The 27,114-nt window shown below is 40.0% G+C and overlaps 3 protein-coding genes and 1 pseudogene across 6 annotated transcripts; all 4 read right to left on the bottom strand.

The window, feature by feature from the left end:
- Positions 1 to 4,950: 4,950 nt before the first annotated feature.
- Positions 4,951 to 6,353, bottom strand: LOC112184099 (probable glycosyltransferase At3g42180). 2 transcript variants are annotated; one of them, XM_024322384.1, is made up of 3 exons: positions 6,211 to 6,353; positions 5,757 to 6,120; positions 4,951 to 5,616 (listed from the first exon to the last, which is right to left on the bottom strand). In XM_024322384.1, exons 2-3 carry the CDS (start codon positions 6,105 to 6,107, stop codon positions 4,951 to 4,953), a joined length of 1,017 nt encoding a protein of 338 aa, XP_024178152.1. In that variant the 5' UTR covers positions 6,108 to 6,120; positions 6,211 to 6,353. The 2 variants fall into 2 exon arrangements, with proteins under 2 accessions (XP_024178152.1, XP_024178151.1); XM_024322383.1 differs by lacking the exon at positions 6,211 to 6,353 and having other exon boundaries at positions 5,757 to 6,137.
- A 2,376-nt stretch (positions 6,354 to 8,729) lies between these two features.
- LOC112185438 (heptahelical transmembrane protein 1) lies at positions 8,730 to 11,303 on the bottom strand. Of its 3 annotated transcripts, none has more exons than XM_024323689.2 (4): positions 10,693 to 11,303; positions 10,475 to 10,567; positions 9,760 to 9,805; positions 8,730 to 9,679 (listed from the first exon to the last, which is right to left on the bottom strand). In XM_024323689.2, exons 1-4 carry the CDS (start codon positions 11,073 to 11,075, stop codon positions 8,975 to 8,977), a joined length of 1,227 nt encoding a protein of 408 aa, XP_024179457.1. In that variant the 5' UTR covers positions 11,076 to 11,303; the 3' UTR covers positions 8,730 to 8,974. The 3 variants fall into 3 exon arrangements, with proteins under 3 accessions (XP_024179457.1, XP_024179459.1, XP_024179458.1); XM_024323691.2 differs by having other exon boundaries at positions 8,730 to 9,631; positions 10,693 to 11,302; XM_024323690.2 differs by having other exon boundaries at positions 8,730 to 9,676; positions 10,693 to 11,301.
- Positions 11,304 to 12,659: 1,356 nt separating this feature from the next.
- On the bottom strand, positions 12,660 to 18,428 carry LOC112185776 (probable sucrose-phosphate synthase 1). The gene is made up of 13 exons (XM_024324097.2): positions 18,225 to 18,428; positions 18,010 to 18,099; positions 17,428 to 17,672; positions 17,107 to 17,170; positions 16,277 to 16,975; positions 15,915 to 16,034; positions 15,621 to 15,752; positions 15,319 to 15,495; positions 14,759 to 14,812; positions 14,592 to 14,654; positions 13,561 to 14,499; positions 13,261 to 13,388; positions 12,660 to 13,148 (listed from the first exon to the last, which is right to left on the bottom strand). Exons 1-13 carry the CDS (start codon positions 18,426 to 18,428, stop codon positions 12,869 to 12,871), a joined length of 3,195 nt encoding a protein of 1,064 aa, XP_024179865.1. The 3' UTR covers positions 12,660 to 12,868.
- A 3,571-nt stretch (positions 18,429 to 21,999) lies between these two features.
- Positions 22,000 to 26,739, bottom strand: LOC112189299 (annotated as a pseudogene).
- Positions 26,740 to 27,114: the final 375 nt, after the last annotated feature.

Raw genomic sequence — 27,114 nt, 5'->3', positions numbered from 1 at the left:
ACACTAGTGTAATTTTCATAGAGCTCTATATTCTTAGGAATAGGTTCTGACGTTGAGGCGTCCCTCGACGATAACTATAACCCGGAAGATTCTCATGAGACGGATTTTGAGTGTCGATGATCAAAGGATTGGAGTATGCCAAATCATCCTTCGAACCTAAGGGCCTCCCACGCATCCTAACTGGGGCCATGGCCTGTAACGCCAGAGTACTCTCTTTGGCGTTGTCGCCATGCCTACCTCCGTGTAGGGTGGTGCTACGCCCTCTTGTAGGGATGTACTTCCTTGCAGGCATATTTGCAATAGATGTATGATCTCGTCACTTTAGTAGGGATCGAGATGAGGCATAGTGAGGACAGACCACGACAATTCCTGTCGTTCATGCTGAACATCCGTGTTCTTATCTCCCCTAACGACAGGAAGACTGTCTCATCAAAGTGACAACCCGCAAATCTAAAGGTAAGGAGATCGCCTTGCAAGGGCATTAAGTTCCGGACGATTGTTGGAGTCTCAAATCCAACGTAGTTGCCCATTCGTCTGTACAGACCCATCATAGAGCGCTGTGGCGGCGCAATTGCCACATAAATGGCACACTCAAAGATGGGTAAGTATGATACTTGTACCTAGTCACTAGCTGTAATGCAGTGGTAGATTGAGTGGCGGTGGGTCGTAAGCGAATTAGCATAGCTGCATGCGATATTGCATCACCCCAAGAGGATATAAGGAGATTGGTGCGCATTACCCATGTCCGGACTACCATTATATTCGTTTTCGCCAGACCAATTGGGTGTGTTCATGGGAATATAATGTCCAACATTAGTCCCAATGCAATAACCATCGAAAGTCTTCTATGTAAACTCTCTAGCATTGTCAAGTCCAATTGACGGAAGAGGATAATCCTGGGAGTGAGCCCGTTGTCATATGGTATTTGCTAGGAGTGTAGCATAAGCAGCATTACAAGTGGACAATGGCACAACACGTGACCAGCGTGTTTGCGTGTCAACCAACATCATGAGATATTTAAACGTCCGCAAGTTGGTTGAATCAGTCCATATAATCCCCATGGATTCTATGTAAGAACATAATAAGTATTTTCATATCCTTTGCATAGGACGGTGTCAGTCCTAATTTCCCTAAGTAACGGGCTTTGTAAAACGAGCGAGAGGCTTTAGAAGCAACCAATGAGAATTTTGGTTGGGTCTGAGCGTTTGAAACGCTATTTGAAGCAAATTGGTGATTGCAGCATCACCTGGGGCGCCATCACCATGATGGACGCTATCCATGGTGTCATGGATAGGAACTGTGCCATCCCCAGGCTGGTGGTGGACGGAGGCGGTGCCCTAGGCAGCAGCGTCAGTCACACTTAGTCCATAAATCAACTTTTGATTCATGCTTCGTTTCGCTTGAAAGAAAAGATGTCCATGTGAAGTCTTTAGTAGACGGATCATCATATCATGACTAGGATGACCTATCATGTTGTAACAAAGCCAATATGTGTCTAAATCCAAGAGATCTTCTCTCGTAACTTTATTGGATTTAATAGCTCGAATAGTGACATAGAATCCACTAGAGACACACATAAACTTCTCTAAGATGCGCCTTTGTTCGCAATCATTAGAGGTATTGCAAAGGAACTCATTTCCGTTCTCTACATGAGTTTTCGCATGGAATCCGTTGGCTATTCATAGGTGCGATTGGCCCTAGGAGCGTAGAGAGTTTCTATGACAGTAATTAAGGTGCCATTTGGCAAGTGGAACTTGGGCTATTCCATGTCCTTGAATTAATACTGATGACCCAGCCATCGTAGTCACAAAGTAATATGCTCAGAATCAAAATTGAGTCATAATGAAAAGAACTCGAAATTTTATTCAAAAGTCAACAGAGTCACATCATTGTCTTTTTGACCAAAGAAAATTTAATCCAAAATGCTAGCTAATGCAAAACAACGGTAGTCGTCTAACTTCTTTTGGTAATTCCAAAATGAATGTGACCAGGTGAGTAAAGAGATGTCGGTGGAGCAAGGCTCGTTTAAGTACCACTAATCTCAGAACCTTCCTAGACATCACACTTACTTTGGGGTGAGCCTATTTTGAAGAAAGACTAAACCATTGGCATCTACTACAAAAATATATGGCAATTGCCTATTACATCTCTTGGAAAATAAAAAGACTTAAACAGAATTGACGATTTATTGATCCCAGCTAGATTTGTAGTCTTCAACCCTTCACTCTAGATCATCTTCTTGATCTTCTTGTTCCACATAGTGAGCTTCTCTTGCCTCACAATATGTTTTGTAGGCGGTGACAAGTTTTTCACGAGCTCTACAAATGTGTGTCCAATGATCAGACACTCCACATCGAGAACATACATCTCTTTGCTCAAACTCCACTGATTGGGGCGCTTTGAAAGAGTCATTTAGATGGCTCTTAGTGTTGGTGGCACCACCAACATGGCCAGAGGTTTTGCCTCCCTCTTTCTTTCCACGTTGACCTCTTCGGTTTCGTGTTCGCCTATTTTGGCACTTACCTTCCCTAGTAGAGCAATTATATGGATCAGAACGTCCAAATGTATCCCTAAGATTAGGGTTTCGCTCTTGTTGCCCTCTCTTTAGGGTGCGACTATAATTAGATTCCGGAATATGCTCTGTTCCCACGGATCTCGAATTATAGTTCTTCACAAGGATGTTGTCATGCTTTTCAGCAACATTCATAGTTCTAATGAGCTCATGAAACCTTGTGATCCGTCTTGTAATAACATCGATTCGATAGTTCTTAGCAACCATCAATGCAGGACGGGGAAGGTAGAGAGAGTCTTCTCAATCAACATCGCATTTGTGATCTTTTTACCACAGAATTTCATTAAGGATTTAATGTGAAATGCTTCCAAGTTGTAGTCAAGAACTGACTTGAAATCACAGAAGTGAAGGCCATGCCATCTCACCTCTAGGTCAGGAAGCAGGGAGTCACGGACGTTGCCAAATCTTTCTTCGAGTGAGACCCACAGCTTTCTAGGGTCTTCTTCATTCATACACTCATACTGGAGCGAATCATCCATATGAGGAGTCATTAGGATAATGGCTTTCTCCTTATTTGCCTCTAAGGCTGCTCTATTTGCTTCCAAAGCTTGAGCTTGCTCAATAGGTAGCACGTCCTGGCTAGGCTCGAGAATTGTATCCAAGATTCCATCAGCCTTGAGATGCTGGAGGATATCACGAACCCACCTGTGATATTCAGAGCCAGTTGTTCCCAATGGAGCAAAGTTCAATTTGTTCAGGTTACTCATCCTGAAAGAGAACAAGAAATTAGGGTTAGTTTCGGAGCGAAAAAGGCTACCACGAAAACAAATAAAATTTCTGAGCGTAGTCGCTTCCAAGAAATTCGATTCCAAGAAGGGTTGGATTAGATCGAAACAATGACGTAAGTGGTCGACCATAAATTCTCTACAAACTCTAAATTTGGAGATCTCAACAAGCTCTAAATTTGAAGTGAGCACGAACCCCCACAGTTCGGCTTAATTTGGTCTCCCCTATGATGAAGAAAGGGGGGTAGAAGAAGAGATTTTGCAAGTCCCCGAAAAAGAAGAGAAATTGAAAAAAAAAAAACTCTAAAAAACAGGAACATTTAGTAAAAAATGTCTCGAAATAGGTTGCCAGAAAAGTTGGCCGGAAAAAAAATCACCGAAAAATGGCCGGAAAAGTCGCTGGAAAACTGGCTGGCGGTCATTGACCTTCATTGACTGTTGACCAGATGCTGACGAGCTGTGGGCCCCTGTATGTTGACCTGTCGGTGGGTCCCAAGGTGCTGACGTGGCGGTGATTGTTCTGCTGACGTGGCTGTGGGGTCTGCGTCAGTGGGCTTGGGCTTCTGGGCTTCTTTTCCTCTCTCTTTTTTTTCTTTCTTTTCTTCTCTTCTTCTTTTCTGCCGGTTCAAGATGCAAATTCTCAGGTGGCCGGTTCACGTCTTTTTAGGCCATTTTTTGGACTTTTTCTTCCTGTTCCTGAAACTTCAGATCAGCGAAATTCTGCTACCAAAATTTGGTGGAAATTGGAGGTCCGGAAGATGGTGAACCGGTGGAATATTTGCTGCAAGTTGTATGGAGCTTCCGGTGGCCGGTTCGGTAGGTTTCCGGCCGGTTCTTGGGGTGCCGCCCCCGGTTCTGGATTCCTGGAATTCTTCAATGTGTGAGGTGGAGGCAGAAAAGGCTTCAAGGTTTTGTATTCGGATTCAAGGTTTTTAGCTTCTTGAATCAGGGTTTGGCTATTTGTTTCAGGGTTAGGGTTTCGTGCTGATAACGTGTTTAAGAAAAACTGAATTGGGAGAGAATTGAGTCGTACTTTCATTGATAATAGGGGTCTCTTTATATAGAGGATTACAAGCATAGAGATAGAGTTGTACATTGAAACATAATCGTACATTGATTGAATATCTTCTAAAATTCTCCGATAATATCTCTAATATAAACCCTATTTCAACTAGAGCAAGTAACCTCGAGTTTGGGCCAGACAATATTCTGGATTTACTTGAACAGTTTCCTAGTTTTAGTCTACAATAAATTGTTCTTTATGTTTTCTAGTTGTATTAGGTTTATGCTATGTGCCCTATATAAGGCACCTCTTAGATTGTAATTTTCATTCAAGTTATCAGTAAAAAAAAAAAAAACCCAAATATTAGAGAAGTTTCTCTATGTTTCTTACGGCTGTGCCCGTAATTGCTAGTGGATTCTAGCTCATCTCATATGACTTTCGATGCTTGACGGAACTTCTTGCTATCGTGTTCACGCTTCCCGCATCATGTCTCCTTGACAGTTCCCAATTGATACCAAGAAAAACAAACACTGGAGAAGGATTATGTTTTCTCATTCATAATTGTTGGCCATGTTTCTGTCAATCACTAAGGAATTGGACTAAGATATGCCAAAACAAGGGGAAATGACACAACTTGATGTTCCTCATGATCAAGTAGAGCCAATCTTAAAGTCAATTCGTCTCAGCCACACCGAGTGAAGTACCATGTGAATCACATCAAACGGCTTAGCCGGCCTGTTGAGTACAAAATGCCTCTGAACTTTTAAAACCCTTCTCTGCATCTTTCGGTACTCCTCATCTGGAATCGCTTGTAAGATGGTCTTGATTTCTGGTATTTTTGCGACGGTAATTTGTACTGAAAATTGGCTCCAATTGAGGACATCGCTAAAGGGTAGTGTGTAGTGGTCAGAAATTATCACTGGAACACACCCTGCATAAATTGCCTCCACTACTCTTAGACTTGCCACTTCAAAACCTCTAGGGCACAAGCAGAACTTGCTCTGTCCCATTAATGCCGTGTAGTTCATGCCTCCGGGAGGCGTCTCGTGGACTTGAACTTCGTTATCTTTGTCCTTCCAATGATGGAGCAAGATGGGTCGAATCGGTCCATGAACACCTCCGGCCGAGAAGGCCAGAATCCGGCGATTGTGTGGGGCTTGACCAAAATTGGGCGGGCCTAGCTTTCCAGAAGGTACAAAAACTTCAGGTAATGAAACGTCTCTTTTAGGTTCAAACCCTTCTGAGGTGTTGGCATTGCAAAGTACTCTAATGAAGTCCTTCAAGAGCTCCGATTGACCAAGTGAAATCTGCGGTCCCTGGTTATACATGAAAGAAAGTAAATTTGTGCATTGACTGCATTCTATTTAATTGAGTTTGAAGAGCATTCTTGTTCACATACTTTAACCAACCCCAATAAGATAAACAAAACAACATATTATAAAATGAGACAACGTACCCAGTCATGACATGAAGCCATAAAATGGTCAGCACCATTGCTTCTATTCCAGTAGGGGTACTTATGTGCCACAACACCTATGTAGTCCATGGCAATCCGTTGTAGGCTATCACGGAGGTAGTTCTCTTTTCGGATGACAGGCCGGTACACATAGTGCACAATGTTGGCTACACTAAAGGGAAGGAAAAAAATGTGTGCCTCATCAGGATGTGTAGCCCTGAATGAGCTCTCCTCCCTCACTATTTCATCTATGAATTGTCCTTCAATGCCATATATCCTATTCATCGGACCCAAATGCACTAAGGGATGTTCTCCTTCCTTGTAGCTCCACATCTTAAACCTCTTCATCATCTCTATGTGGCTCCTGCAGATCATAATCATAGTTAGCACTGTTTAACCTTTAATTATCAAAAAATAGAATGATATTGGTTCATATAGTTAGCGAAAACTCAACTGGTGAAATGGATAAGGGTTTTTGTAAATGCTTCCTCTTGGGATAAAAGTCTCTTCTTTCTCTGATGTATAGTCTTCAAACCGAATTGCATCGAGAATTGAAGCTCGAGCTTCAGCTAAACCACCTTCAATTCTCTCCAAACTAGTCTTGTCCTGGTCAGAAACGCAGCACCAATTAAGACAAATAAGTCAGAATTAATAATATGCATCAAACCAACATTTTGTATATCAAAACTCTTCCTACTGATGAACTAAGGCTATTGAAGAAAAACATTACTAATTACTGAAAATGGGATTATTTGCTCACTTTGGTACCATTAACGCTACACGTACTCCTTCGATCCATGGAGCTTGTGAGAAACCCATCTAAAGAAACTTGCGGTGGGGGTAGTGTGTAGTTGCTGTTTTCTGGATTGATGAAAGGTGTACTAGTGAGGGTGAAACAAAGGGAATACTGAAATGGTTTTTGGTCAGTAAAGGTTTAAATATCAGGAGGAGAAAAAGAAACGATAATGTAGTTAACAAAAATAGTGCAGGGTATCGAAAGCTTCTGGTCATGGTTTCACTTCAGGTTTAGCTCCGATCCCTAGCTATCTATATCAAACATATACCGTCTTTCTCGATCTTTTTATAGCTAATTGCATATAGCTATAAGAAGCGAGGGTGGATCGGCGTTTGCACTTTGGATGAGGAAGAAGACAAGACGATGATGATCATAATGTAATTAAGCAGAAGCTAGCTGCATCTTCCTGATTTCTATGGCTGTAGTAATTAATTGTCCAGGCATATAGTTCATCTAGCTAGATATATTGGACCTTCCTATGATTAAGCACAATGTACATGTGGATCAGGAATTGAAGTGAACTTCTTGGATAACAAACTTCTTGAGGCTGCTGCTTTTTTGATTCAATTGAAAGCAAATGCTGTAAAAAGTCCAACCAGATCAAGAAGTGAAGAAACCCATGCCAGAAAACATATAAAAAAGCAATATTAACCTTGGAAATTGATCACCGGTACTAGCTATATGCATATACAAATGGGAACAATTTTTAGGTTCACTCGTAGGGTGAACGAGCATATTCACCCCCATTATCGATTAACATACTTTTAATTAATAAATTCATAATCTAACGGTCCATATCTCAAATAAACCTTTAAAGATCATCTCTGTAAAAAATCAATTGAATCAAAAATCGTTTAATTATCTAATTGAATCAAACAAATGGATAGTTCTAACAGCACTTATTACTATTATGATAAACCGTCCATGTATTTCATAGAAATGAATAACTAAAAGGTCTTCAATTTGATACAACCCAAAGTCTTTTCTACAAACACGGAGCGACCTCGAGGGTGCGAAACCTAGGGTTTCGTGTGGCGGCGACGACCGTATGGTGTCCAGACCAGGGCGACGACGAGAAGACGGAGTGGCAGGTCCTCTTTTGGCAACGTCGGGTTCTGGGGATTGTTCGAAGAACTATTTCGAGGCGGTGCGGCTCCGATTTGAGGTAGCTTTCGGCTGAAGCGTTCGAGGGTGTGGTGTGTTCGATCCAGTGGTGACGGGCTCCGATCGAGGCGGCTCAAGGCTGTGTCGGTGAGGGTGGTGGTTTAAGGCTTCGGGTTCGACATATCAGATCCGTGGTGGTGTGGTGTTTGTTCTCGGAGGTTTACTGATTTACAGCGGAGGCTCCGAGGAGATGCCTTTGAGCGTCATCTGTTGATTCCAGGTCGGAGGTCAGGAGCTCTTCTCTCGTCTTCAACGATCGTGGAGGCTAGAGGGAGGCCGCCGGAACGCTGAGGTTGGGCTGCCCACCGGTTGGTCCTTCCGGCTGGATCTTTGGGGCCTAGTTGTGGGGTGTCGAATTGGCCTTGGGCCGCAGCTTCCCTTGGCGGCTGTCTGGTGGGCTGGTCCTTGTCTCTTTCTCTACCCTTTGGATTTGGCGCGGTTTGGACCAGTGGGGGGTGAGCCTAGTTTGTTTTTTTTGTTTTGAATACTTAACCTGGTTCAGTCCTTGGTCGTAGCTGCATGCTAACTGTTGAGTGATGATCATGTACACCAGTAGGGTCTTAGGCGTCATTACTTGTCTAGTCAGTTGCTCTGATTTAGGGTTGGATAGGTGTAAGGTTTTATTTTCTGCATTTTTTAGTTTTGGTTTAGTTTTTTAGATGGCTCTGCTTTGTGCAGACTGAATTGTACTTTGCGTTGTATTATGAAGGATTTTCGAATCCTTCTAGCTTGACGGAGAGACGTCATTAATATGATGGAACCTGATTCTGTTTCCCTCAAAAAAAAAAAAAGTTTTCAATTTGATTATTTTTTTACAGAGCTAATCTTTATGTTATACAACATGAATGGTTGGATTAGAAAATTATAAAGTTATTATGCCTTAATCGTAAGAAATAATGAATATGCTCATTCACCCAAAGGGTGAACCTAAGAATTGTCCTACAAATGGGCCTTATGTTTTGTTTGTCTTCAAACGGAAAATATTCTATACAAATAAAATTACACACAGTATGAGTAAATAAGTAAATGATAGAAAAAAATAAATAAATGATAGAAGAAAAAAAATGGTTGCACTTTTTTTTTCTCCCTGGAATTCTTTTAAAACATAATGACAGCCTCTAGTTCTCTTATAAGGCTATCTTTTGAGACAAAGCTAGCTTACACAACCTTCTCTCAACAAATGAATATTGATGCCCTACTCAATCATCATCATCTAAAGCGTAGTTGAAAAAATGAACAAGTTGCTTCACTGTATATATTACAGAGTAATATTGATGTCACACCCCAAGGTGCTTCGCCAGTCTAGCATTACAAGTATGGCAGCATAATGAGCCAATGCACCCATCACCACCAAAACATGAAAAATCTGATGGCTGTGACCTGCCAAATCGAAGCACCCCGGTCTCCATCTCTCGGGAATTCGAGTGATGTAAAATCCGGTCCCTGTCAAATAGAAAAGCGCCATGGCAACCTCATAAACCAGAGTGATATCACGCTTCGGATTGCCCCAATTCACAACGCTGGCATGGACTGCAGGCACAATCCCAAACAACCCCAGTGAAGCAAAAAGCAAAGCTCGAAATGTTCTAAATTTGGAGCTAGAAAGCTTCGGGGAGAACAGTGTGATGATGGTGCAAATTCCCATTAGTGTGATGCCGCCGAGGTAAATGAATTGCCAGCGCGGATCACATTGGAAGATGTAGTAAATCGGAGGGAAAAATGAGGTGATGATCATGGTGGTGATGCCTGCGTAATCTATGCGCAAGAGCAAGACGTTTAAGGGGTGAGAGTGGCATGAAAAGAGATGGCAAATGCTGCTGGAGAGAAGGCAGAACATAGAGCCAGCTAGGAACACATAAAACGGCCAAAGTGCCACGCTCAATCGATCACCAGGCGATGCAATGTTGTTCATTTCCTGAGATGTTATTTGCTTCAAATCATGAACAAAGTTTGTTGTCTCCTGCTAAATTTCTAGTATCAATTATTGAAATCAATAAGATGAGGGAGAGTGACAATTCATAGGATTAGAAGATGAGTTATTACCGCACTAAAATTATGGGAAACATTTGCAGCTGCACTAAATGTGGACCTGCATATATCAAGCACATATAATCACTTAACCAGACATATATGCATGCTTGAGAGCTTTCCAACATTAATTCAATATCCACTTGACATAAATAATGAACCCAGTACATCAGTATAGATCTCTATTATCGGTTGCAAATGTAGTTGACTAGTTGCTACTTAGGGAAATATATAAACAAGCAGGTTCAAGTATATGGTTAGAGCACCCACTACTTAAAATCAAGGTCCTGGGTTCGAGTCATCATAAGGGTAAGACTGAAATCTTTTGATCCTCTTTCTTAATAAGTGAAGAAAGAAAGGAAAAAAAAAAGAAAGGTATATGGTTTTGTTTTGATACAAACCTAACCTTAACAGATCAAAGTTGCAAGCTGCAAAACCTCCAAACAAGTATAGTGTGAACACATATTTCTTAGATATTCCCAAAGTTAATGTAGACACCATTAACGCGGAAATTCGCCTCTCGAAACACATGACTAAAGCACACACCGTCAGACTTCGATGCCAAACACATATCCTTGAGCACCAAGACTACTTTTATCTCTAATTCCATTAGTTAGTTTTGTATTCTGATCCTAAATATCCTTGAAACTATGCAAGATAGGTTACATAAATAAATAGGAAAAAAATCAGAATTTTCATAAATAGAATTAGAAATGCTCAACAAACAAACCTGTTAAAAAAGCCAAGGAGATCCGCTACCTGAGGCACTTCCCACAAATTCGCCATAGTCAAACCCACAAACAGAACAAACCCAATCAAATGCCTGCAAACAAAATCAAATCAACCCCAAAATAAAACAAAAAACTAAACCTCTAAATCCATCAAACAATCCAATACAAAATCAAGAAACAAAGCAAATTATGAAACTGAAAATCGATGAACACATACGTCCAAACGTTGAGAGTTTCATTATGCCAACGGAAAACGCTGAAAAGAGCTTCGAGAACAGGCCAATCAGCTCGGTAATAATTCAAAATGAACTCGTTATCCTTCATATATTCCGGCAACTCCCAATACGACATCAGCTCGAACCGTTTCGACGACCCCCTAACGTTGTTGTTGTTCCCTTTACCCTTCTTCTTCCTAATCCTCTTCTTCTTGCTCTCATAATTAGAAGCCGAAGAGGACGACGAAGAAGATGACTGGTAATAACAACTATCTTCATGGTTTTGGGGTTGATCTTTCGTAGCTCCGGCGGCATTGTTTGACCGTCGTTTTGATCTCTTCCTGAAATTTACAGCAGCTCCTCCTCCTCCTTCCCCGGGACTCATGATGATAATTAGGTTAAAATCACAAGGAGGGCGTAGGTGGAGGGGCTAAGAATTTTCAGAGATAGAGATCGATCAAATATTGGATAATTAATAATCCCAACCAAGAAGACGAAGTTATGGATGAAGAGCTTAAATTGGGATTGGTATTTATTTAGTGCAGTTTGGAGGTGGACATATACAACTGCTCCAACCGCAACCATTTAAAGATGAGAGACTGACTCGTCTCTCTCTCTCTCTCTCTTCATTCATTCATTTTTGGCATGCATATATGGTGTGCTTATTCTGCTCAAATTTTTTTTTTTTTTTTTTTTGGGTAGCTTACCCAAAAAAGAAGGACTTTGGTTCAGCTCCGTGCCTAAAATTATTAATGGGATTTTTGGTTTTGGGAGGGAGGGTTAACCACATTTTCGTAATAAAGACTCACAGCTAACTAACTCTCATCAACTAATTAATCAACCACCCACTCTTTGGTTTTAATATATCCCATACGTCAACGTTTTCTTCTTTGCATGCATCATGCATGGTTCTAAAGCATATGATGGACCATGGTCAAGAGCCCATTAGCTTAAGTTACATCCCAAATTTATACACAATGATGAGAGGGCCCGAAACTCCGAAAGTATATGATGGTGAAGTATATGTGATCACTCATCGTTAGATCTAAATCTAATAATGGAGGAAAAGTCGGTCATGAGTGATGACAATTTTTTTTTAAATCATTAGATGAACTAATTAAGGTGATCTCCATGTGGGATTGACGCTAATTTAGAAGGCAACATGTTAATATTTTGGGATATTTTACTATTATCACAGAGAACAAAAATCCCATGAAATAATATTGGTAAACCAACTTCACCTCAAATGATCATGCAGAGAATATGCTATTTTAGATATCAACCGTTTGGAATTCTTTCTGTTCAAAAGATGTAGTAGTTGTACGTGAAATCCAATGATTCCGATATATAGTTAGGTTAGGAAGCTCAGCCAACTATGAGAAATCCAGAATCTTAGGGTGCTAATTGTTTATGGACTTACGGATATGAACATTGAATACGGTTTGGTTGCCCTCGAGAACACTTCAACTTATATAGCTCCACATTTCAACATCACAAATTTAGCTTATCACTAGATATATAGTACTAGTTTATCCGTACCGAATATTACTGCATCAATACATTAATGTATCGTTGCTGATTTTCGCCTCTTAAATTGACAGTATGACAATCTCGTTTTTATTCCGGATCGATCAGGTAATGTATATACGTCTGCATAATGTACAGTTCGTTCTCCCATGTGGTAGTGACCCACAACAACAACCCAGCCTGATGAGGGTATGTGCTATATATACAGCCTTTAATTCGAGATATTGACACCAGCACAGAAAAAGCCACCCATATTTGGTTCTAGCTTCCAAGAAATTAAGAGCACATTCTTCAATCTTCCATAATCTGATTGATCATCAATGCTGTACGTCCTACTGTCACAATAGTGAGTGCAAACGTTACGTCGTGGGCAATAGACGACCATGTATGCGAGTTCGTAGACGGGAAAAATGAACAATCCAAGATGCAGCAGTTACACGAATTAGGTGTGAAATTGGCTCTTTATTTCTAAACAAATAGCAGCCACATTTGAAAGCAACCAAGGATTTGCTTTGGAAGAGATGCAAATATATCAATACAGGTATAGTGAGCTTTATGACTGAACCCCGCAAAGAAAGTTTAGAGGGCAAGGTCTCGAGATGGGAAAAGAAAAAAAGAATGCTTCTGGTGACACTACAGGAATACACATTTCTAGTTCTTGACAACCTCTAATTTCTCCAAGGCACCGCGGATATCATCACTGTCACAACCTTCAGTTGTCTGAACAACGTTGGGGCTGTCAAATGCTAGGACATCTGACAGAGGGTAGTTTCGGTTCGTGTGGAGTTGACTGATTGCATTGCTGCCGACCCCCTTCAGTACTACACTTTTGTGCAGCCCTCCAAGCAACCCTTCATAATCTGTGTCTCCGCATTCTCCAGCAACAACCACCATCTTTGATAACTCTACACCCCATCTTAAATATAAATACCTGAAGGACATGCACGTTTTAGTAATGATCACGGTTCCTGATCAATCTAAACAATTGCATCTAAAAGTTCAAAGATTAGATAAGGCTAGACCCTTCACAGAGATTAGTGTACCTGAGGGCTTGGGAACGAGATGCAGTCACTGGAATCACATTCAGTCTGTTACCATTTTGACAGTAAATTACATGGCACCGCAAAGCTTGAATCCTCAGCAACTTCCGAAGCTCCTTCACAGGGGGAACCTACAAAAATTGAAGAGAAAGTTCTATAGCGTAGAGCCAACAGTACTATACTGTAATAGGGAATAGCTTAGAAACTACAGAACTTTATGTGCCTAATAAAACCCTCGGTTTTAGATGAACACAAGCACAATATTACTTATTCATGCAATAGTCAAAGGTGAGGAATGTTTACCAATGCTGGCTTTTGCACTTTAAAAGCATAACAATAGTCGGTTGAAAGTTGTTCAGATGCAGTAACAATCTGTTCCTCACTCCCACTCTTCTTATCATTGGTTGAAGTTGCCCAGCGTACCAACGTCTTCCTCAACCCTTCTCCACCCCAGCGATATTCAATGTGTGAGTGGTAATAAAAGTCAACCACAAATGGACGATCATCTGAATTAATGGATGGATAGTAAAGATCACTGCCACTGTTGCAAATAAACGCATCAAAATCATTAGGGCCCAAGCCCCCAGAGACCAGAAACGAGCGTATCTCGATTATGGTCAAGGATGTTGACAATATGTACCCTATTGATCCTTCTGTCCTTTCCTTTTCTGTAGCCTCAAAAATCTTTTTAGTGGTTTCGATCAGATCTGTAATGGTATCACAATCCACAGCAATGACAATAACATGTTTCCTCCTCCTCAACACTGGGAACTTACCACTACTGTTATGGTCTGCTTTCTCTGAGAAACCAGCTTTCCGCGTGTCCCTTGAAATACCCTTTGACCATGCCAAAACAGCACTCTCTATTTTACTCTTTCTATCAATACTTCCTTCAGATTCTAAAGAGTTCTCATTCACACTAATTCCACTCCTTTCTCCATCCATTGAGAACTTCAAGTTCAAAGACAAATCCTGTATATCTCTCAAGGAATCACTTGGGGAATCCGATTCTGAAGATTCTGCTCCATCATCACTTCTTTGCCACTGTGGATGCCTTGTTTTGCAGCTGGCTATTCGAGATAGGTAAGTCTTGCAGTGCTCAGGCCATGAGTATAGGTGAATGTTCTTCAATCCATTCTGACGACATCTTGCCCAGAGCTGCTTATCTGCAACAAGCTTCAGAAGAGCATCGGCTATAGACTGCTGATCATGGGGATCAATAAGAAGACCATTGTCAAGGACCTGCAGCAATAGTTGAGTGAGTTTTGGAAATTTTTAACAATTGAATGTTATAAAACCTTTTATCAATGGCGATAACCAATGAGTAGGTATACCTGTATAATATCAACAGGACCGCCATTTTTTGTGGCAACAATAGGTAAACCATAAGCAGCTGCCTGTACAACAACAAAAAGTTTGTTATACTGATTTCTGAAAAAAATGAAAAAAATGATTAATACCTAATATGTCAATGTAAACTTCTGTTAAATATGATGAGCACCTCAATCAATGTTAGTCCGAATGGCTCGATGAAAGCTGGATTGATGAAAACACCCTGCAAAAAAGGATTGGGATGAAATATTTAACCAGTAAAGGAAAAAGTATTTCTATACAGACATGACACACTAGAGAGGAGCAGATGAGTCCAAAGAGTTAGGTTCACATAATTAAATACCAGGAGCAGTCGTCAAAAATATCGTATTAGAAATTGTCCCATCATTAGCTCAGGTAAAAGCAGAGAAGCATTATTTTTACCAGGGTTTAGTGCAATAGGAAAAATAGGACTGAATGTAAACAATGTTGAACACTGGAAAACAACAGTGACATCAGTGGAAATGGAAGGCTTAGGGGGAAAGAAAATACTTGACAATAGAAATAGAAAGAGACAAGCAAAGTCGAAAAACACTTGCATGTGAAAGATCACACACAGAAAAAGTAATTACATAAACTGAAGCTACACAAAATAATCTTATTGAAAAATTTCTAATAGGGTTTCACTGTTTCTTATATATAGCTCACATGATTAACTTATCTTTCACTTAAATAAACTATAATGAATACCTTTGTCTTTGCTGCAAGACGATATATCTCAGGAACATCAGACTGCTTGTGGTGTTTGGGGTATGCAACTTGCCCATACAAATCATGTTTGTCAATGAGCTTGAGAACTGAAAGAAGAACAGAAGCACTTGTGCTTGACATGTCATCAATTCCATCTCGATTACCCATAATTAATGTCTGAACAGTAGAGAGAAAAAGGAAAAGGTCAAGTAATGGAATAGGCTCAGCAAAAAAGCCAATTAAACTGGTCAGATAAATCACAGATATATTATACATGAAGTACCACAAGAATTCTAACATACAAGATTAGCGAGCTCTCTTAATGGACGACATTCTCCAAACGCTTTGACCAAAGTTGTGATGTTCTTTTTTGGATCTGGTCTAGCAAGGGCAAGAATCATAGGCTTTCGAGGATTGGTAAAGAAGCGCATTATCTGCATTACAACAAACATAGATTGGCATCTAGTCAATGCATAACACATCAAAACATAATTTGTGACCAAGGACTTAAAACTTACAAAGTAGAACATTCCAAATGACTTATCAGCTATATTTCTGGGAGCCACCAAAGTAAATGTACAAAGAATAAATAATACCTCAGTCCAAATAGGTGGGTCTGCAGGAGTAGGATGATGGTCTTCATTTGCCTCTGTTTCACCATCCATATCACCATCCAGTGGAACAATATGATGGAACTCCATTCCAGGAGGAATTACCTGCAGAGAACTACAAAATTGTAAGATCTTACTTATATCGTAAAGCTAGCAAGTAAATTACCAGAAACCGGCACAGCTTCCAAAAAGAGAAACTCATGAATATATACTCTTGAAAAATTGCTGATCATATACTCTTGAAAAAGAGAAACCACAGCCATCTCAATCTGGACCAGCATTTCAAGTCGTCCCTTAGGTTGGGGAAACATTCCACAATAATATGAAAAAGGGACCTCAGTACTTACCACCATGCGGGGCATGAACCTGCCATAACAGCTCACATTACGCCTGATCCTGGCTCGTATTTTTCGCTCCAGTATGGGATCGAATCCATCATACAAGCGCCATTGCTCGTCAATCTCCTGTCTAGTGCTGGTAATAACTATTTCAGAGGTATCAAGGGATAACTCCTCAGCTTCTATCCGACGCATTATTTTGTATGTGGCGTTTATTTCATCCCTTGATAGACGGCCTTGTTTTAAAAGTTGCTCCAACTTATCTCTGCCAAGTGAGTGGCCAGTGAAAAGCATCGGTACATTTAAAGCACCAGATAGGAGGGCAGCAGAGTCACCTGCATCTGCATAATGCCCATGGATGGCAACTGGCCAAACTGGCTTCCCACCACCGACTTGTTCACCTAAAACTTTGGACATTTGTATTACGTGGTTCAATGCACCATCAACAAATTCGGGGATGTGTGGCCAGAGGTTTTCTTTGGGAATGTATTTATCTCTGGGACCAAATGGTATACGAATGATGTAAGAACCACTGCTCTCTCCTGTCTCTTCCTCGAAACCTTCTGCACTTAGTGGAGTTAGCATCTCTGTGGGCTCACCATAACTCCAATCTACGTCAGGTGATGACACTTGTCTAGTTAGCAGATCAACTCGATACACTCCTGGCATGCTACCCAAAGCCCTTGCAAGTTCCACTACATATTTAACCTAGAAAGAACATAAACCAAAGATTATACAGGTAGCTACATAAGCAGCTAGAGAGGTTATCATATTATCAAACAACACAGAAGTCTTGCAGTTATATAACATCAATTTAAACACTAACAAACAACTATTACCTGACCACCAGTATCAGAGTCGCGACCGAGCTCCATATTTTCACCCCGGATAAGACCATGAAGACTGCAATTGCATACTTTTTGTCAGGGAAAAATAAAATAAAAACTCATCATGCAGAAGCAAAGATCATGGTCTTCACCATCAGACCAAATGGAGTTTTTCTTATAAAGTTCCCTCGGCAGCTAGGCAAACTATCATTTCAATGCTTCTATGAGATGCTGAAAGCGTGAAAGTATTTAACACAACTATCATGCTAGACGTACTAAACAATACCAACCAATTACACCTAAATAATTAAAGTGCTGAAGTTCTGTTCATGCCTTATTAAGACGATATATAGCTTCTTCCCCTTCTGCTGACTTATAAAAGTCTCCATTGCGTCAACGGAGTTAATCCTCGGCAGTCTGCCTCTGACACTATCACCATGAGCCGATACATCAGACGCCACTACATCTCCCTTCTCTCCCTCAGATAAGTCCTCCGACATATCAGCAGTAGCTTCTCTGCGGCCCCTTTCTCTTTCAAGACGACGCTTAGTCATCCTCTGAGCTTCCTTTTCCTCAAGCTGCCGAACAACACAGTGTAACCGGAGAAATCATGATTTAAGCAAAACAATCATATCCTTAATTCTCATTGTTTTCAAATTTAACCGAAATTATTACCATTGTACTAGTTTGTCAGCATTTTATCAAAATCAGTAGCAATTCAATCCAATTTCTAACAGTAATTGAGAACTCAGATCAAGCTTTAACCTCCTCCACACAAAAATGAACAATTTTTAGATCCCACACTAGTCTGATTTGAAGCAAAAACTATCAGCTATCTACCAAATCACACAAGAAAACCACTACATCTCAAAAATTGAAAAAACCATAAAGGAAAAAATTCAGTTGAAAACTAACCTGCTTCTTCTGGCGAGCCAAGTTCCAAATCCGCCAGCACAGATTCTCCAACCTGGTGTTCCTCTCCTGCGGACTCCTCGTCGCCGCGGCCTGAAATTACCAAAACACCACCGCCACAACAAGCTCAGCAAATCGAATCTTCCAGAATCCAACTTCCAATACACAGAGAAAACGAAAACGAAAATGAAACCACTAGTAATGGTACTACTACTTACGCGAACCCAAGAGCGGTGGAGATCGGTCTCATCGAAGCCGGTGATGACCTCCTCCACGAAGTACCTCGTCGGACTGAAGTGACCTCTCTCCCTAAGCAGCAACGACGACTTAGCATCGTCGACGAGGCCGGGACCGACGTCGAGAATCGCCTCCAGGTAACTGTTTATCCAGTCATTCCCGGCCATTCTGGTACCCTCCGGCATCGGCGGAGGTCAATTCAGACCAAATCAGTCTGATTGGTTTCGCTGATTTGATAAGAATTTTGATACAGAGAGAGAGAGAGAGAGAGAGAGAGAGAGGAGAGCTCTCTGGAGTGTGGGAGAGTGAAAATGGAGAAGAGGGGTGGCCTTCTTTTTATGCATGTGATTGTGGGGTGGTGGCGCGTTTGCCTTAAAACGGTTAAAATAGTCAATTTTTACCTCGGTCAAATTAGTCGTAAAGCTTGACTACTTTTAGGACCCTTGATTATTTACCCGTCGTAACAAAAATTAGGAAATTTTGTATTTTCTTATTTGGTAATGGAGAATTCTAGCACATTAACTTTCTCTTTTTTTTTGGGTAACAAGTAAAACTTATTCCCTTAAGATTCTTCGAATTATTCTGATTTTTCTTCAACTTGGCTGAAAAGATTCTCTTAATGAAAGATATGATTAGACTAATGATATTTTTAGTTGTAATGAGTGCATTATATTAAAAAAAAAAAAAGAAAGATACTAACTACATGATAATTAAGTAGTAAAATGTTAGAAAGTGAATCTGTAAAATTTGAAGAAGCTGCCGCAGGCATTACATTTCGAGAATTAAAAACTTTGGTTAAATTATATGTTACGGTCTTTCGTGTGAATAATGTTCTTAGATATTTCACTTTAATTTTTAAATATTTTATACATCAATGTAGTTTAATTATACGATATAGAATTTATTAATTATTTTTCGTATAAATTAGTCTGGACAGACAATAAATATTAAGTAATAGTACATTAGTACTTGATCTAAATTTGGTAAAATTTGGCAAAATTTGGTATGATGTTTCTTTCAATTAGAGGTGGTAATTCCTATTAGGTATTAGTATACTAGTATAGGGAAGTGTTTTTGTTTTTTTTTTCTTCTTTTTGTTTCTCGAAAGGCATTTCGTCCGGACAAGTGGCAGGAAAGTGTGGAGAGTAGAAGCTTTTTCCTCGTATAACTGCGAGTGTGGTTTGCACGTCAACTTATGATTGAGTAAAAAAGAGATAGTGCTTTGTAATCACTAATTAAAAAATACGGACCTTTAGGGAATCTTCTGGTAATATCCTTGCGAGCGGTGACGTTTAACAAATTAACTGCCTCACGTAATTAGGCAGTTTACCGAAAAATTCTTCTATACATCTTTTTTTATTTTTTTTATTTTTAAGAAGAATTCTTTTATACATCTACGGTACAAATGAACAAGCAGATTCGGTAAATCTCAGCCGTTAATTTTTATAAGAATATTTTTTTTAATAACCAAAAAATCTATACTATTATTAAAAGAACCCACTTTGTTAGTCAAAGTAGACGTGAAAAGATACGAAGACCCCCATATCATATATTATTTTTAATTAATTTCTAACATTTGAAGGGTATTATAGTAAATAATAAAATACTGATAAACAGTTAAAAGAAAAAAAAATATGTTCCCACTAATCCATTTTATACTTGGATAACTTCCCACTACCCTATTATGTAGATAACTTCTCATTGCCCTCATCTATAGATAACTCCTCATATTTCTCTAACTTCAATCATTAATATTACAAAAAGAAAATTAAAAAAAAAAAAAACTGTTTTACATATGCATAGCATATGTGGGCAAGACTAGTATTTTTAATGTTATCTAATTATTTATTTTTATTGGTGTAAATACACGTCGGTGCACTGAATACTCTCTCTATTTCTTTTTTGGGGCTAACAGTCCCATATTGCTTTGGTTATTGTTAATCAAACTTTTGAGATATATCTCGTTGGATCAAGATTAAACCAGATTAGAATTCAATATCTTATGATAAAATAGAAAATATCAAATTTTATATTACTTCTCACTTTGTACTAAAAAATATCAAACTTCACTTAGTACACAACTTCTCTTCGAATAATACGTAGCAAAGTGTTCACATCCAAATCCACGCTTAATTTTGTTTTTTTTTTTTTTTCTTAGCAAAAGTCACAAATGAATAGGTACTTACGGCTAGGCAAAATCTTAGTGCTCGTGTATATTATTATTATCAAGACGAATCTTTATATCCCAATATCATATTGTTATCGCCTTCACCATCAACATAAACAGATGTTAATCACGAATTGGAACACCGCACATAATCCAAACGTCTACTATTCTATTGTATTATTATATAATGAAATACTCAAAACAATATTCGAGTCAAGAATATATGAATGAATTGAGTAGTGGCCTCTTCTTTCTTGGGTTCACGGTTCACCTCTCCAACCAAGATAACAAATATTATTGCAAGAATCCCAGAAAGAGTTATATGATTCCAGAAAGATCTCTGTTACTTTTGCAAAATTAGTACACGTCTACTCCCAGTTCCACATTGGTGCCAACAAGGTAGGCCTTACAGAACACGACTCATTTGGGTGGCAATTTCCACTTTCTGCACTATGCATGCTACTTATAATATGCATTTTAGGTTTCAGGTAAACATATAATCAAGAAAAAAGCAACAATTTTTATAGCATATGAGAGTGTCAAGAATTCTATATTGTTTTATCTGCACCGGGATGATCGGATTTATATTATCAATTTATGTCAATTGAGTTTAAATTTATTTATCTAAGCAATAACTTTATATGATGGTAAATTCATTTATAAAAAGATTAAATAAGATTTTTGCGATTAGCCATATTTCATCTCATGGTCATTTAATGTTTTGACGTAGAATCATAAAAATCCAAATAGTTACCCACATGGTCCAGTTCAGTTGGCAAGTTGACTGTGCTCCTTAAGCAAGTTGAGGGACTTGAGGCAGAGGTCTCAAGTTCGAGCCTTGTGTATGGAAAAGACTATGCGGGGAGGGCAAGCCCACCTATTTGGTGTACTCGATGCCCGGAGGGGGGGTGTCGCTGCGTCTTTGGCGCGGCACTGTGCTGGACTTCGGGTAAAAAAGGCCATTGCGTGCCTCCTTGTGGTCCTTCCCAGTACCTCCTTTTTAAAAATAAAAAAATAAAAATAAAAATCCAAATAGTTACACATAGAAGTTGTCCTTTCACATGTAGCTTTAGGCTCTTTAGCATGAAAATGGTAGAGCCTAGATGGGATAGATTAGTTCGATTGGGTCTATCTATAGATTAGTTCGATTGGGTCTATCTGCATTTTGGATGGCAATTTGGCTTCATCTTAGCTACTTCAATTGAAACCCATCCACACATAAAAGGAAATTGGATAAGGAATCACAGGCCCATATGATATCCGAGCACCCTGCTAGCTTTGCTAGTTTGCTCAAAGGACTTTCAGATTAATTTCATTCTCCAATTGTAACAGTAGGTAAGCAAAATGAAAATGTTTACACAACTAAGCTTTCTAATTTCAAGTACTAATAGCCATAGGAACGTCATTATAAGCATTTATGATCCGAAACGACAATGTAACACATAGACTTTACTACTCGGGATAAAAGTAATTAGTGAATCTGGTAGCAGAATATCATCATACAACCAACTAGGTATTAAGATTGTGAATACTGTTCTAATAAATCTGTTATTTCTCATCTCATTCTCTACAAACTACTAAGGCATGCCTCAAAGTGCCTCTTTTACAGTTTCGATCTTGCAAGTGATAATGTCAGTTATGTCACCCTTCTTCAGCTTTTTACTCAATTCTTTAGTACGCCCTCCATGATCTGAAAAGTCTGCTTTCCGAAGCGCACCCTCAATCCAAGTTCAGTATTACAAGATGCCCTAATAGGACACACGCTGTACACCGTTGCCTGCACAATTCTTCCTTCACAAATGGCATCATCAGTTAAACCAGTGAGCAGATGAAAAAGTACATTAACACTTGGTTCTTCATCGGGTCCCGAAAACCCTGTATTAATTCTTTCCTTATCATACAAAGTTTGCATCTTATCCTCAAGTTGCTTGCTTCTAGCATATGCTTCAATGTCAAGCCTTTCAAGGTAACCAGATCGGTACCAAATGCACTCTAGAGCATCGTTACCATCATAAACGACATTCACCAATTCCTCAGCAAGAATATAGGATTCTGGATGTATTCTTGTATCATCCAACAGATCACGAAATTGCTTGCCGCTCCTGCTGCTCAGCTGAACACGCAAGAAACTGACTGCATTATCATACACCTTTTGACCAAGCTGGTGCAATGTAACAAACTCCCTCCGATTAGAGATTGTGCATCCAGATCTGACCAACCACTGCTGCAAATGTGCTGCCTTTCTAGGTCCAAGTCCGGAAATGAATTGCAAAGGTGCAAATAACCATTCATGGCTTATGGCCAAATTTATGTCTCGGCCTACTTGGTTTGTAACATCTACCATGACCTGTTCAATCACCTTATACTTCTCGTCCGGAGTGAGAATGTCCTCAAAAGGGGAACTGCATGAGCAATTTCCAAGATAAGATATCTCTTCCAGGTCCGCAGAGTGTGGCAACCATTGCTAGTGGATTTTGAAGATAACGCCCAAGAGCCACTGCCCGCTTGACATTGTCTGATGATAACAAGCAGATAAGAAAGAATACACAATCATCTCCATGACATTATCACATAAGATTCACAAGTTAGGAAACAATTAATACGTACCTGATTGCCCAGGTAGCTGATTGGAAGAGGTCTGAGAATTTTCATACAGGCGACCCAAAGATTCATCCCCATAAACAATCCTGAAGGGAAACAAAGCTTTAGTCTTTTCACTCACTTCTCCTCTTACCTGATAATATAAAGAGTTAATGACGAGTCAAATAAAGGTCGAATTAAGCAGTAAACATGTTAAGTAATGTAGCATATCCTCAAAAAACTGACCACTAAGTAAGGGCCAAATAACCAGCATGATTACTATATTATATATAGTAACACTCACCCAGAACATAAGTTGTCTTATGAGAGTACAAGACATATTAACAGCTCCGATAACCACAAACATAAGTTGTGTTATGAGAGTACAAGACATATATATTAACAGCTCCGATAACCACAACACTTGGTTGGTGATCAGTCACGAACTTCAAGACCCGTTTTTTTTTCATAATAATTATGGAGCCAAGTAACAACAGTATCATTGCAGTTTTCAGTGTAGTTGAAAGACTCCCATGAAAAGGAACCTATGCATAGCACATCCAGCAATTCCCCATATGAATCTAACATCACTAGAGTACCTTCAGCTTGACCCCAACAGCAAGCCATGACCCTCGGTGAAGCAGAAGCTTCATCATCTGACTTAATCTCATTTTCCTTATGTTGATATGCCGGAGCCATGGAGACTTTATCCCACAAAGTTTTCCCATCAATAACCAGTTTTTTGCTCTACTGGTCAACAAGGATCTTGCTTCTTTCTCCATTAAAGGTAAAAGGAAATCAAAAATAGCATTCTGCGATATCAACTTCCGCTGTTCGTTCCATAGTTGTGCAGATTTACTAACACTAGCTCTAAGATAAAACTTCTTAAAGTCGCTTAATAACTTATTTAGTTGGTCTTCTGGGAGCTCAAAAGTAACATTAATAAGATTTATCCTCTTCGGCCTTCTGGACGAGCAACCATTGTGCATCGCCAAGCCTGTGCAGCGGCTTTTCTTTGAAAAATATAATCTATTGCGTTTCCATCAGGTGTTTTTGGACGTGTTGATAACTCAAGAATATCCAAGTACTTGCTTCGAACATAATATCTCACACGTGGCTCACAACTTATCTCAAGAGCAGCCTGCAGGAACAAACCATTGGAAAGCATTGATCAGACTACTTGCACACGAGATGTACTGCTAGGGTGTAAAACAACCTCACAAAACCTTTGTGAGAAACCCACCCTAAGTCAAATAAGAAAGGGTTTAAAAAAGCCTAAAACATCAAAAACAGAAGCCAAAATTCTTGACACCAGCTTGAGCATATGAGAAAGCAGCTCGAGCAGACAATATTGCTGTCAGCTCAAGCCATTTATGGGTATTCAAGCCTGATTGACATTATAAATGATCTTTTTAAGATGTAGATGCTAGAACAGGCATTGCTATCATCACCAGTGTACAAACTTAAAATGCATACCATATGCCTGGCTCCTATGAGGACGGATTGAGGTGTCTCAAACTCTGCACATGTAAAGTCGGATGCCATCTCCTCAGGCGTACGTCTCCTCAGGATCCCCCTACAATAATCAAATCAGCAGAGTAGTGAACCTCATGTCAGGCTCTGGTTAGCCAAAGCATATCTAATGTGCATGCAATAAAAAGCAAAGTTAGTTAGTTACCATTGTGTTGTCTGATGACACTTGCAGTCCAAACTGCTCAAAGTTGAAGCCAAATTAATCTTCTTGCAACTTGGCATAGTCCAGCCTTTCTGCAGTTACTATAGAATGGTTCTTCTCTTTTGAGCCTCTTATATGGTCTAAAGTTCTAAACTCATCCCCGTGTACCTCCGCAGGAAATTGCAATTGAAAGTTTGAAACTTGGCGTCAACATCATCAACCTCTGTCTCTGATTTTGCATAATCCCGTAGTGCACTCATAATTGAGTAAAGACACCAAACTGTGAGAGAAGTCAGAGCAGCATCATAATCTGAGAGATATTTACTACTTTCATGAGTAGAGCAATGTTTTTTTTTTCGCTTCAGGAGCATCTACCATTTTCTGTGTAATTATCTTATAATTTATAAATAACCAACCCACAATCCTAGCTTAATAATAATAATAATAATAATAAGGATCCTTTAGTCTAATTAGGAATTCTGTGGTTTTTCATTGAGAATAACTTTTAGATCAATAAGGAATTAAGGATTACGGTTAATGTTTTTAATCCCCGTCCCACGCATGTTTTTCTTTTTCTTTTCGAGAAACACTTGGCAAAGGTTTTGACTCTTATAGATATTTAATTTTCTATGTATTTAAGATTTTTTTTTTCCTTAATTTTCAGGATTTTTAGATGGAAACTGTCTGGACACTTTGGTGACTTTCAGAATGATACCTGAACTCTGAATGTTATCAATGTGATACCTAGACTTTACTTTTCGTATTATCGTCGTACCTCTGGCGAACTTCCGTCACGTCTCCGTCAACTGTGAGCACGTGTGACTCACATGAGCCTAAAAATGAGGGCAAAAAAGACATTCTGCCCTCAATTTGTTTTAGGAAAAAATTCACCAACGGTGTCTGGACACTTAGGGGACTTTCAAAATGATACCTGAACTTATAAAGCTATCAATGTGATACCTGGACTCATTTTTTCGTATCAACGTCGTACCTACGACCAATTTTCTTCACGGAGCAGTTAAATTTTGCACGTGAGTAACTTAATGAAGACAAAAAGACCGATTTACCCTCAAAAGTTTTTTTTCTTTTTTCTTTTATTTCTTTGTTTCTTTATTCTTCTTTCTTTCTTTCTTCTTCTTCTTTTTTGGTTTCTTCTTTCCCTGATTTGAATCATCAAGATTCAAATCATCTTGCTCGTCCGATTCCCACCCCCGATTGCTGATCAAACTCGTCCGACTCCCACCCCCTGATTGCCGATCAAACATTGCCGCCGTGTCTCAATCCACCTTCATGCAGATGTTTATGGTTCCCCCCACTTCAAATCCTACAGCAAATTGAAATTGCACTGAGGCTTCGCCGCTCACTCCGAGTTCATCCCCGCCGCCACCGCTGACGACTTAGCCACCACCACTCTCGTTCTCTCCTCCGACCCCCTTTTATACACCATTGATCAGAAACTCAGACCCTGCCAGCCCTCTACTCTCAAATCACAGCTCCAATCCCACCCTGCCATCCTCTCTGTCGTTCCCGACATGCAACACCACCTCCACACCATCCTCACCTGCAACTTCTTCAGTCTAGCAGACAACTTCGAGCTGTTCTAATTCACCAGCTCTGCCACTCCGCTGCTACCCACCATTGCGCCTCGTCGATTAGCAGACAAAGAACTCGGAGCCTCCACCATCAAGAAATGGAGGCTCGCGTTCTGCGTGTCCTGCACGACGGATATCAGCACCGTCGGAGAAGATGTTGTCTGAACAGAAATTGAGTTCGGGTTCCACGGCGGCAGCTCGTCAAGCTCGTCGATTATGGCCTTGGCTTTCTTGATGACCCAATCGACGGCCTTGCTGGGCCGGTCATATCCGAGCCTGACGCGGTGGTTCCTGGGGCCTTTGGCGGTGTAGACCTTGCTATGACGGTCCTTCTGGTCGGTGGCCCTTAGAATTTGGCCTCGAGCCTCCACGATTTCGCTGGCGGTGGAGGAAGAAGCAGTCCTTATACCCAAACCCAATCGAGAAGCAGCGGAGGACGACGTCATTGCGCAGTGGTGGAGGTTGTTGCGGCTCTCCCCCATTTTTCTTCCTGCATATTCCATATGGTGGGTTCTCCGAAAGCAGTGGTGTTGGCAAGGAGAGAAGGAGAGAATAAAGAAACCAAAAAAGAAGAAGAAGAAGAATAAAGAAAGAAAGAAAGAAAAGAAAAGGAAAAAAAAAACTTTTGAGGGTAAATCAGTCGTTTTGTCTTTATTAAGTGACTCACGTGTATCGCATGTGCAAAATTTAACGGCTCCGTGACGGAAATTGGTCGTAGGTACGACGTTGATATGAAAAAATGAGTCCAAGTATCACATTGATAACTTTGTAAGTTCAGGTATCATTCTGAATGTCCCCTAAGTGTCCAGACACCGTTGGTGAATTTTTCTCGAGGCTAAATCGGTCTTTTTGTCTTC

Source organism: Rosa chinensis, chromosome 2, assembly GCF_002994745.2.
Source record: "Rosa chinensis cultivar Old Blush chromosome 2, RchiOBHm-V2, whole genome shotgun sequence".
Lineage (NCBI taxonomy): Eukaryota > Viridiplantae > Streptophyta > Magnoliopsida > Rosales > Rosaceae > Rosa > Rosa chinensis.
Note: the sequence above shows the minus strand (reverse complement) of the source record. Positions and strands in the feature narration are given on the sequence as shown.

Bases quoted from the DNA above. Each gene is read 5' to 3' on its own strand.
- LOC112184099 (XM_024322383.1), bottom strand. From the start codon at position 6,137: ATGATTATGATCTGCAGGAGCCACATAGAGATGATGAAGAGGTTTAAG. The intron at 5,617-5,756 runs GTACGTTGTCTC...ATGTATAACCAG, and splicing joins TGGCTTCATGTCATGACTGG to GGACCGCAGATTTCACTTGG.
- LOC112185438 (XM_024323689.2), bottom strand. From the start codon at position 11,075: ATGAGTCCCGGGGAAGGAGGAGGAGGAGCTGCTGTAAATTTCAGGAAG. The intron at 10,568-10,692 runs GTATGTGTTCAT...TTTTGTTTGCAG, and splicing joins GAAACTCTCAACGTTTGGAC to GCATTTGATTGGGTTTGTTC. The intron at 9,680-9,759 runs GTAATAACTCAT...CTAGAAATTTAG, and splicing joins TTTCCCATAATTTTAGTGCG to CAGGAGACAACAAACTTTGT.
- LOC112185776 (XM_024324097.2), bottom strand. From the start codon at position 18,428: ATGCCGGAGGGTACCAGAATGGCCGGGAATGACTGGATAAACAGTTAC. The intron at 15,496-15,620 runs GTATGTTAGAAT...TCTACTGTTCAG, and splicing joins TAAGAGAGCTCGCTAATCTT to ACATTAATTATGGGTAATCG. The intron at 13,149-13,260 runs GTACACTAATCT...CATGTCCTTCAG, and splicing joins TCTCGTTCCCAAGCCCTCAG to GTATTTATATTTAAGATGGG.